This window comes from Mauremys mutica, chromosome 1 (assembly GCF_020497125.1).
Source record: "Mauremys mutica isolate MM-2020 ecotype Southern chromosome 1, ASM2049712v1, whole genome shotgun sequence".
In the NCBI taxonomy this organism is placed as follows: Eukaryota; Metazoa; Chordata; order Testudines; family Geoemydidae; genus Mauremys; species Mauremys mutica.
This window is the reverse complement of record NC_059072.1, coordinates 323,312,821-323,324,824: the sequence shown is the minus strand read 5'-3', so window position 1 is coordinate 323,324,824 and position 12,004 is coordinate 323,312,821. Positions and strand designations below refer to the sequence as shown.

Below are 12,004 nucleotides of genomic sequence, written 5' to 3'. Positions count from 1 at the left end.
GACCTTAAGTTCTTGCTTTGGTTGCCAACCTGCAATGCACATATTCATGTCAAGCATGCGTCATTCATACTTGGCTTCAATGACCTATAACATATTACATGGATATATGAAACACAATGTATATATCTATATATATCTATAATTAATGGCTTTAATCATGTATCAAGAGGGAGGAATGTTGGGGGAGATATATATATCTCCCCCAACATTCCTCCCTCTTGATACATGATTAAAGCCATTAATTATTGTATCACTTTATAATTTCATAAGCAATTAAATTTTATATGTCACCTGCTCCAAAACTTCTTGTCATTTTCTTATTTGGCAATATAAACATAGCATAAAAAAGGTTAACAAAATCATTAATGCAAATAATATGACAATGGGATGTAGCATTACATTTAGAAAAGCTGTGACACTGGGAGACCATCCTTTAAAAACATCATACCAATCAGAAATTGCCAATTCTTCTTTCCCCAATTTTAATATTTGACCATTGTGGATCAAAATGTTTATTTTTCCCAGCTGAGCAGACTTAGATACATCTTTTGCATATTGCCTGATTTTTTCACTTTCAATCAATTAATTTTTCCCAGTGTTCCCAATGTATCCTAAAATCAAAGGACCAGTCCACATCTTTTGGTTCCCAAACAATTTCTTTTTTTAAAAATAGAGGACCTCGGTAAATAATTCCATTAATAATGACCTATGTTACATTACATTTACATGACTCATTTGAGCCTTTTTCTGTCATACTTCCCCAAAATAAATGTTTTTCAGTGGTTACCAGAAAAATAGACCCGTTGCCTAAATCAAACAAACACTCTTGTACCATTAGAGGCTAAATATTGCATGGTACGTTGTCTGCTTGAATTGTTCAAATGACATCCCTTTAGGGACCAAGTTAGTTGTGGGCACACCCATTTACTTCGTCTCCGCTCTTCACAATGTTTCGTTAATTCTACTAATCTATAATTCCCTTCTTCTTGAATCAAGTGTGTCTCACTTTTTTCTATTTGCCATAGCTCTTCATTAATAATTTTTGGTAAAACCCAGGCAATTGCTGCTTTTCTTTGCTTCCTTGTGTTGTGTAACAGCATTATTCTTTTCCACTCTCCCCTCAGAGTGGCTTGATCCCAGTTAAACTACATATATTTCTTCCATCCTGCAATTCATTGATTCCATCTCTGAGGATCTTTGAACCACTCAAAAGGCCATGCCCATTACTTAACAGATTAACCATTCTCTCTGTGTATTGTATCCTATAAGTTTGCATCTGTACAGTTGCTAGAATAGTTTTATTGTCAATCTCAGACACACCAAATAGATTTACAAGGCTTGGGCTTGTTTCAACTGGAGTTCCACACTTCTTATTCCTTGTTCCGATAATGCACCAATTTTTTGTGTTACATGTGTCTGTATAGCCCCCAAAATCTTACCCAAAGCTGACATTTTTCCTTGTAACATCTCAATATCAAATGAGTTTAAAACTCCAGCTTCAGCACCAATATTACCTACAATATACCCCCCTATACCTCTCTTATGTTGTATAGTCCCATTTACCCATTATTGTTGCCACGCTTGTAATATAGGCAATACACTCTGGATGTTGTGCACTTATGTTTACTTGCGCTCCTTCCAACCAGATTGTTTGATTCACAATAGTTGGGGATTCGATTACTTCTCCCCTCCTATATGGGTGCTCGTCTGCCATGATTCTTGGTGCAATCTTGTTTACTGGTATCTGATTAATAAACATTAAAAAAATACCATATCCCCGAAAATATATTCCCCCATTAATTTTTCTAAAGCAACTCAATCTTATCATTATGGAAGGATTTGCCATTACACCATATTCCCATAATTTAAGAGCCATTGACTCATTCCATTCCACATGTTCATTAGTCATGTCTAGGGTGAGTACATCAAATCCCAAACTCCAAGAGATACAGTTCAAAGTACTCATATTAAGATTGTTCTCATCATAACTAAATCTAAACATTAGGTGACCTTCCTCCCTTAGTATGTGCAATACCTCCATTGCTCTTCCAAATCTTTTGGCTTTAGATATTCCCAAGTCACATTTTTTGCCATCTTCCCACCATATTTCAAATTTTACTTCAAAAGGTTTTTCTTTACATCTGGTTTTGTTTGGTCCTGTTTTTCCCATTCTGTCCCACGAATAGTCAAATGTATTATTCCCTTTAATCCATACCTCCATCCTAGAGGTGCTCCCATATGTATATCCATGTATCCCTTAATTTCCCCAAATATTAAAAAAACATAAAAGCCAAAAACCATATTTCCACCCTTTTGAATGATGAGTATCTTCGATATTGAAGCCAAGGCCATTATTCCATAAGAATAATGTCCGATGCTTCTGGCTGTATTATTCTAAATACTTATATTAACCTCTTCTCTCTTCTCTCGAGCTCCAGTATTATTTTTCTTCTTCCTAAAATATAATGCACACAACACAATTCTTCTACTAAGCACAAAATGCAAAGCAAGCATAAGCAATAAGCCAATTACAAAAACTGTAGCACCGTATCCACACTCCAAATCCAAGGTCCATACAGGATAATCTCCAGTGCAATTGAGCATTCCTTTCCCTCTGTAAAACAAACTAAAAGAAAAAGAAAAGAACATTATTTAATCTTTAGGCCATAACTTTAATTGTGATGTGTGGACCCACTTTCCCTTCCCCCCTTGTTAATCTGCACTAAAGTAGGTGAAATTTTATTCATGATGGAAAATGGTCCAACCCATCTAGACTCCAGAACATGATTTTTCTATATTAATTTCAAATACATTACTCTATCTCCAATTTCCCATAATTTACTGTCCTGAGCCACACGAGAATCTGCATAGTCTCTTGCTTTTTCAGTGGTGTCAGTCACTTTAAATTCCATTTTCATAAGTTCTATCAGTAACTCCCTTACCCATTGGGTAACTGATACCCCCTCCTCTTCTTCTTCTGGGTACAATAAAGAGCTCCGCAATCTCATAGGCCTTCCAAAGAGAATTTGATAAGGCTGGTAGCCAGTACCCAAATCGGTCACTACTTCGGATGGCCACCAACACCATTGGCAATTTATCATCCCAATCTTTGCCAGTTTCTTGCACGACTTTGTGTAAAGCTTGTGTAATAGTTTGATCCATCCTTTCTACTGTCCCTGACGATTGAGGATGATAGAGGGTATATAGTTGTTTCTTTATTCCTAAAGCTTTTAATAAACTTTTAATTACTCTTCTACAAAATGTGACCAATCATCTGAATCAATTACTTTTGGAGTTCCATATCTACTAAACACTACTTCCCACAATTTTTTGGCAGTGGTCTCTGCAGTATGATTTCTGGTGGGAATTGCCTCCACCCATCCAGAAAAGGAATCTATTATCACTAATAAATACAGATTCCCTCTTTGGGTCTTAGGCAATTTATCAATATAATCATGGAGTATTCTACTCCATGGACCCACAATTCTTTGGTGCAACAAGGATCCCAAATTCCGTGGTCTAGTCCCATCTGCTGCACACCTTATGCAATTTTTAACAAAGTTTTCTACGTCCTCTCGCACCTTAGGCCATATTCCAATTTGTTTTACCTTAAAGAGAGTATTCTCTATTCCTTGCTGGGCCATAGAGTGACACAAGTTAATAATCTCTTCTCTTTGAAGTTTGTCAGGTACCTACTTTACCTCTCCTGTTTTCTTATTCACTGCTTAGCCACCTTGTATATTCCAGTTTCCCCATCTTTCCTAGGTTTAACCTCCTGTTTTATGGCTTGAGCTCTAGTAACTACCATAACTCCAAAAAGTTCCTTTGCTGCTACTTTAGCTAAAGCATCTGCTTTATCATTTCAATATTTTTCATTCCCTCTCACTTTTGATGACCTTTAATATGTCTTATTCTTAATTTTCCTGAGGGTTTTTTCAACCAATCATAGATAGATTTCCAATTCTCCTTTTGAACCAATTTTTTCACCTCAGCTGTTTCCCAATGATTCTTTTTCCAAATCCCAATCCAGTATAACAGTCCTTGTACCACAAAGTCTGAATCCATATAGACATAAAGACAGTCTGCAACATTATTTTTCAGTTTAAGCAGATCACTAAGAGCTCTGACCTCTGCTCCCTGAGCTGAAGTCATATTCATAGAACCAGAAATAGTTTTCACATCAATTTGTACAGCAGCATATCCCATATTTTGCTTGCCCCTCTCATGGTATGAACTACCAACTGTAAACCAAACCTCTTTTAATTGGAGGTTTAATACTTCATCTACTGGGGGTGCTTCTTCAACTAACTTCAGTTCGGTTTCTGGAAGTGGGCATTCATGCTCCTCTCCTTCCGACAGGAGGGCATATGGTAACATCATTGCTTGTTTGTTTTTCTCATAAGTAACATCTCAGCTAGTTAACATCGAGGTCCATTGGGCCATCTTGGTATTCGATACTCCTTTTACCCTGCAGTTTCCCTGATAAAATATACTCCAGGGAGAATGAGGTGTTTGTGTTATAATAGGGGCTGTGCCAGTAGTCAAAGCAAATGCTTGAATGGCCCACACAGCAGCTAAACATTCTCTTTCACAGGTCCCAAACTGCTGCTTCATAGAGGTTAATCTTCTAGACTCGTATGCTACCGGTATTAACTTCCTGTCAATTTCCTGCATCAGTACTGCCGCTAGACCCTGTTGGGTTGCTGCCAACTTAATCACAAATGTCTTGTTTATCTCTGGGAATTTCAATGCCGGGCTCGTATCAAGGCTTGTTTTAACTTGCAGAAAGCTTTTTCTTGTTTGGGCTCCCACTCCCATTCTACTTTCTTTTTTAGTAAATACCACAAGGGTCCAGTTATAATGGCAAAATTCCAGATGTGTTTCCTTAATTAGTTAAACCCTCCTAACATCACCCTCAGCGCATGAGAATCCTCTGGCCTTGGTAAATTCATTAATAATTCACTTTTTGTTGATCTACCTGAATTCCTTGTTCCCCTAGGATCACCCCCAAATAATTCACTCTCCTCTGCACCAGTTGGCCTTTTTCTTTATTAGCCCTGAAACCTGTTTCCTGGATGAGTCTCAACACTTTTTTAGTCCGCTCAGTCACCTCCTCTTCAGTGTCCCCCACACTAATATGTCATCTACATATGATATGACATTCTCCCCATCCTCTTTGGATAATTGATCCAGCATTCGCACCACATGTTGGTGTACAATAGCTGGAGCACAGTGTAAGCCCTGGGGAATTATTTTAAATAAGTATCGTTGCTCCTTAAAAGTAAACGCAAAGCGGGCCCAAGAATCAGGATGCAATGGGATAGTGAAAAAACAATTTTCCAAATCTATGACAGAGAACCATTTAGGGACCCCCAGTATTCTTGCCATCACTTGAGGTAGATCTTCTACTATTGGTGCCATGGTTGGGGGTAGCTTTATTAATTTGTCTAAAATCCACTGTCAATCTCCAGTCTCCGGAAGCTTTTAATATGGGCCAAATTGGGCTATTGTATGCAGAATTCCCCTTCTCAATTACTCCCTGTTGTTCTAACGATTCAGTTATTTTCTCAATTCCTGTCTGTGCTTGAACATGATATTTATGTTGTCTCTGTGGTGGCACTTCATCCCCCACGATTTTAACACATGCTTTGATTTTACCACATTCTGCTTTATTCTTAATCCATACATCGGGAAACTCCTTTACCCACACATCCTGTTGATCTAGTATAATCTCCTCCACTGCTTCTGCATCACATATTCTTGGAATGTACCATGCTGTCAGGACACTTTCTGTCCAGCCGGGCCACAGAATTCTACTAGTTAAATCCAAAACTAACCAATTCCTCTTCAAAAAAGGAGTCCTCAATATTACTGGCTCAGCCGCCTGATCTATCTGAAGCATTTGTTCTTTACAACAAAAATCCCCCACTCTCTCTCTGGGTATAGCTATTTCTACTGAATGATACATTTTTCCTGTCACTCCTTCACCAATAAAGGAGGCCGCTATAATGATCTCTGACATATATCGAGTCAAATCACAACTTTTATTTGCAATATTTACACCAGCCTCACTATCCAATAGGCCATCTTCAGGTCCATTACCTCCCACAATTAAAGTTGTCCTGGGCTTCCCATTTGAATCCCATTTGAATCTAGTTACCATCTCCCACTCCTGAGGACTCATTTCCAGTGGGAGCAACTGGTCATAGGGGCTTCCCTATAGAACAGGTTTCTCTGAACCCTCATCTTGCATAGCTGCAACCTTTTTCTGCTCCTTAAACATTTCTTCTTCCATCCTTTGCATATCTTTGAGCAATTTATCAGTACATCTCCCATTCCACTTATCCATATCTACTCCCCTCAATTTCAAATATCTTCAAGCGATATTCTGAATCTCACAGTATTCTGATCTATAAGCACTCTCATTTGAATATATTATTGCTTTTCTTTTAAAACAGTGTTTTAAACATTATTACAACACCACCACGTGGTATCTCCCCACGTGTTTTTTTTCCTCACAAAATTTCTCACAAATTTCACAAATAAGGAGTCACCCTTATTAGTCTAAAATAAGGACTCCCCTAACACTGCAAGACCCTGTCTCGAAATCTGGCACTCCATAACATTTCTCCCCCATCCACATTCTCCACCACATTAGACCTGCAATAAAGGGCTCCCTACGGGATGGGGAGCAGGCAGATACTAATACTCTAAATGCTCTTTATTGATTACAAAACAAACTTTACTCACTCCACATTCACACCCCAAACATACTATACCAAAGTCCAAAGATCAGAATGGTCCTGATGGCCAGTCTAGATTCCTTCTGATCATATATGTGGGGAGCCAGTGAAAACCACATCAATATCCACACAGGATTCTGGATCAATAAGTGACTCCGATTTGCAGAAATCATAGGCAACCATTTATAGTCTATTCAGTTGCCTCATTGGGTTTTTGCCTTTGTTTACTAGAACTTCTACCCACACAATTCCAAAGAGACAATCCTGGGTGGGCCACCGTGATCCAAGATGTGCCATTTCCTCCAATTCTTATACAAATTTATATCAGTCCAGCTTGGTGTTGTTTCCTTTTCTGTTGATTCTATGCATTTTTCTCTGAACATAAGATTGTTTTTGCACAATAGTTCTTGACCTTAAGTTCTTTCAGTTGCCAACTTGCATGTATTCATGTCAAGCATGTGTCATTCATACCAGGCCACAATGACCTATAACATATTACATGGATATATGACTCACAATGTAATAGAACATAGGAACATAGGAATCTATTAAAAGATGCTGATTTTACACATCATCTCCTAACTAGTGCCAGGGAAGTGGCTTTCAATGAGATTCTTTTGGTTGTAATTGTTGATAAATATACTCTTCCTTCCTTCCTTGTATCCTGGAAAGAGCCATTGTTAAGCAGTATGAAGTCATTTGGAATACTGTGTGCAGTACTGCTCATTCCATCTGAAAAATTATATTTCAGAATTCGAGGGAGTTCAGAGAAGGGGAATGAGAATGATTGGGAGAAAGGAAAAACTCTCATAGGAAGAGAGATTGAGAAGATTGGGATTGTTTACTGTAGGAAAAAAAAGGCAAATAAGAGGATAATAAATAATGAATGGTCTAGAGAAGGTAGATTGGGAGTTTCTGTTCTCCCTGTCTCATAATACAAGCATAAGGGGATATTCAATTACATTGAAAGATGTCAGATGCAAAACTGCTAAAAGGTAATACATTTTTCACACATCACTTACACTATGCAACTCATTACCACAGGATATTGTTTGGACTAAGAATTTAGCAAGATTCAAAGAGGAATTGATTGGACACATGTACATACAATTAATGAAAACGTTCAGAGTTATAATTGCCAATGCTATCAACAATTTGGAAGGGACAATAAACCTCATGAAGACTCCTATTGAATTCAACGGGGCCAGGATTTCACCCACTGTCTCAGTAAAGCCCTTCCCCAGAACCAATGTCAAAACAAATACAAAAATGTAACAGTCCTGCAACACATATATTAACATACTCCTATAACTTGGAAGAGTTATAACCAGGGACAGGCAACACTATTTATTCTGGACTTTTTCCTTCATAATTTATTTCAGTGCTTAGATACTAAGGCAATAGGTACCTTATTAATAGCTTTGATGATTGACAGAAAACAAGTTCTCAGGATTTCACCAGAGCGAGTTTACTGCTACTGTACAGCAGATGATAATACCTAGCAGAGGTTCTGATTAAAAATTCTGAGGAAAGTATTAGTAATTCCAGGTTGTCCCAACATTTGGAAGTGCATTATATTACTTTCATTCTACTTTCACTCCAAATACTGCTTTGTAATTTATTAAATTATTCCTCTCCTCCCTTGCTGTTTATTTCCTACAAATATTTATAGATTTTATGTCACCCCACTAGTCATTGCTTAGTCAAGTTATCCACATTTAGCTCTTTTAATCTTTCCTCATAAGTCAATCCCTCTGGTCTAATGCTCCATTTCCTAGATACCTCCCTAACAGCTGCTTTGTTTCCTTTTCTGAGTTAGCGTAGGGAGAGACTGTGGCCTTGTCTACACTACCAAGTTTTGTTGCCAAAACTGCCATTTGTCGACCCAAACAATGAGCGCGTACACACTGCAAGGAGACTTTTGTTGGGGAAAATGCTCTCCTGCTTTGACCAGTGCAGAGCTGTTGGATCTGCTCAGTATACGGGGAGAAGAGGCTGTGCAGTCCCAGCTGCACTTGAACTGTAGGAATTGGGATATCTATGGGCAGATTTCTCGAGGCTTGTGTGAAAAGGGCTGTGATCGGGACATGCTGCAGTGCAGAGTGAAGATAAGGGAGCTGAGGCAGGTGTACCATAATGTGAGGGAAGCAAACTGTTGCTCCGGTGCTTCACCTAAGACCTGCCGGTTCTATAAGGAGCTGGATGCTATCCTTGGTGGCGACCCCCACCTTCATTGCCAAGAGCCCTGTGGATACTTCGGAGGGCATGGAGACAGCGGAAAGTGGACCTAGTCTGGAGGACAAAGTTATTGATGAAGAGGTGGAGTTAGATGAGGATGTGCAGCTCCCAGCGGCGTCGCCCAGTAGGGCAGGTAGCCAGGAACTGTTCTCCACTCGAGAGGTGTCTAGACAGTCTCAGCAGTTGCTCTCCAGTGAGCAAGAAGCAGGAGATGAGACTTTTGGTAAGTGGCTGTGGCTTGTGTAGTGTGGAGGTGGGTTCAGAGCATAGATATGTGGGAGACTGGCTGGGTTTCTGTGAGCTGGACATTTCCCTCTGTAGCTAATTGGTAAGGTGGAACAGGGTGTTGATGCATACCGAGATCTCATGGGAATCCTCGAGATAGATCTCCAGGAAAATTTTCTGAAGGTACTCGGTAATCCTGTGCCAAAGTTTCCATGGCAGAGCAGCTTTGTTCCTTCCCCAATTGTAGAAATATTCACATGCCATTCGGCAATCACTTGTTGAGGGACCAAAGCAGCACACAGGCGAGCAGCATAGGGAGCAAGGCAGAAGCCACAAATATGGAGCAGATGTAACCTCATTTCCTGCTTACCCTTAGCAGTGATATGTCTGCTAGAATTACCCCTGCCTGTGGAAAAGTATGGGAGAATTTTAGAATTTGTTCCCTAGAATGCTGCACCACAACCTTTACAAACAGCGTGTGCTCTTTTCCCCTTGTGGAACGTCTCCACCCCACTAACACTCAGCATGCTTTGGGTGTTCGCAGAGATGTGTGCCTAGCTAGAGTCAGTGAGAAAGTGATGGCAATGTTGCAAAAGGTGTATTTAACATAAATGTTTCAATACCGTGCATGAATTTAACAATCCCGCTTCTGTGCATTGTCCCCTGTGCTTCACCAGCTGTGGCCTTCAGGAACACCCCATGCACCCCGGCTGAGAATCTCCACCAGATAAGAAAGCACCCAAGATGCAGAAAAGAAGACATGCTCTGGCTGGTCCTGCAGAGCTCCAATGCAGAAAAAAGGGAATGAAAGGAGTGCTGGGAAGCCGAACAGCAGGACAGAAAAGAGAATCACGTGTTTATTAAGGATGCTACTGAGTGGATGATTAAAGTAATGGAGGAGCAAACACAGATGCTGAAGTCCTTAATAATGCTGCAGACTGAGCAGATCAGTGCTTAACCTCCACTGCAGCACATTCAGAACTCTTTCCGTGCTCCCCCACCTCCCAAACTCCGCCAACACATTCCTTTCTACCTTCCAGGACTTCTTGGTTTCTCCTTCCCTCCACCCCCTCGGACAACTTTCACAATGATAGCTGGACCCACACACAGCTGTAAAAGTCTGTTCTTCCCTGGTTCCTCCTTTCCTGCCAAGCATCTGTGTATTTGTGTGTGCTGTTTCTTGTGCAATAAAAGAAAACTTTTATAATGGTAAATCATCTTTATTTTGCCAATACATTCACAGGCATTTTAATCACTTTATTACAGGAATATAAGGCCCCAAATGTAACCATTGCCCCCTAGGGAAACTACATGTAATGTAACATTGAAGCAATTCAGACAGAGATATACATTACTGGTGGTCATTGTCAAAGTGCTGCCTCAAAGCCTCCCTGATTTGAATAGTTCCCCTCTGGGCTCCTCTGACAGCCCTGGTGTCTGGCTGCTCAAAATCAGCGGCCAAGCGGTCTGCCTCAGCACTCCACCCCTGAGCAAACCTTTCACCCTTAGCTTCACAGAGATTATGCAATGTACAGCATGCAGCTATGACAATGGGAATATTATCCTCAGTGAGATCCAACCTGCCATAAAGGCATCACCAGCGCGCGCCTTTAATCTGCCAAAGGCACATTCAACTGTTATCTGGCACCTACTGAGATTGTTGTTGAACTGCTCCTTACTGCTGTCCAGGTGTCTCATGTAAGGTTTCATGAGCCACAGCTGTAAGGGGTAAGCAGGGTCCCCAGGATCACTATGGACATGGTTAGGAAAGAAAGTCCCCACTTGCAGCATTCTGTACAGGCTGGTGCTCCTGAAGATGCATACATCATGCACCTTCCCAGACCACCCTACATTGATGTCAGTGAAATGCCCATGGTGATTCCACAAGCGCCTGCAACATCATGGAGAAGTACCCCTTCCAATTGATGTACTCCGTCACAAGGTGGTCTGGTGCCAAAATTGGAATACATGTGCCATCTATCACCCCTTCACAGTTAGGGAAACCCATTTCTGCAAAACTGTCCACTATTTCATGCACATTTCCAAGAGTCATGGTCCTTCATAGCAGGATGCGATTTATTGCCCCGCACACTCACATTAACGCATCCCCAGTGGTTGACTTCCCCACTCCAAATTGATTTGCGACTGACCAGTAGTAGTCTGGAGTTGCCAGCTTCCACACAGCAATTGCTACATGCTTATCTACTGAGAGGGCAGCTCTCATTCTGCTGTCCTTATGTCACAGGTCTGAGGCAAGCTTTATGCACAGTTCCAGGAAGGTGGCTTTCCACATTCGAAAGTTCTGTAGCCACTGCTCATCATCCCGCACCCACATGATGATACGATCCCACCGTTCAGTGCTTGTTTCATGAGCCCAAAAGCAACCTAAAGTTGCTCCTATCCATAACATGCAGAGTGTCAGGCATCTGTGAGTCTTCTTCAGTTAGAAACTTCACGATTAACTGTACTGCCATCCACGAGGTCTGGATGACAGTTGACAGAGCATAGGAAAGCAGTGCTGGATCCATCCCTTCTCACAAAGATGCCACAGTGCACAGCAAAGAAGGGCCATCGAAAAAATGCAGTGAAACAAAGCTGGAAGCCCATGGAGTTCTGGGACAGAAAGCAATGCATCACAGGACATTTTGCACTGTTCCAAGATGCGCCGCGATCCGCTCCATCGTTCCACAGCACCTAGCAACAGAAGGACTGTGGGATAGGTACACACAGTGCATTGCTCACACTGTCAGTGATGGTGCCCCCACTGTGGATGCGATCTGCTGACAGAGGAAGCAAGT

The 12,004-nt window shown here is 40.9% G+C and overlaps 1 protein-coding gene across 1 annotated transcript; it reads right to left on the bottom strand.

The window, feature by feature from the left end:
- Nucleotides 1-3,882: 3,882 nt before the first annotated feature.
- On the bottom strand, nt 3,883-4,377 carry LOC123361741 (ribonuclease H-like). Its single transcript, XM_045001865.1, has one exon. The coding sequence runs from the start codon at nt 4,375-4,377 to the stop codon at nt 3,883-3,885; it is 495 nt and encodes a 164-aa protein (XP_044857800.1).
- Between the last annotated feature and the right edge of the window lie 7,627 nt (nt 4,378-12,004).

What these genes read in the sequence shown, in the direction of transcription:
- LOC123361741 (XM_045001865.1), bottom strand. Translation starts at nt 4,377, where the DNA reads ATGTTACCATATGCCCTCCTGTCGGAAGGAGAGGAGCATGAATGCCCA.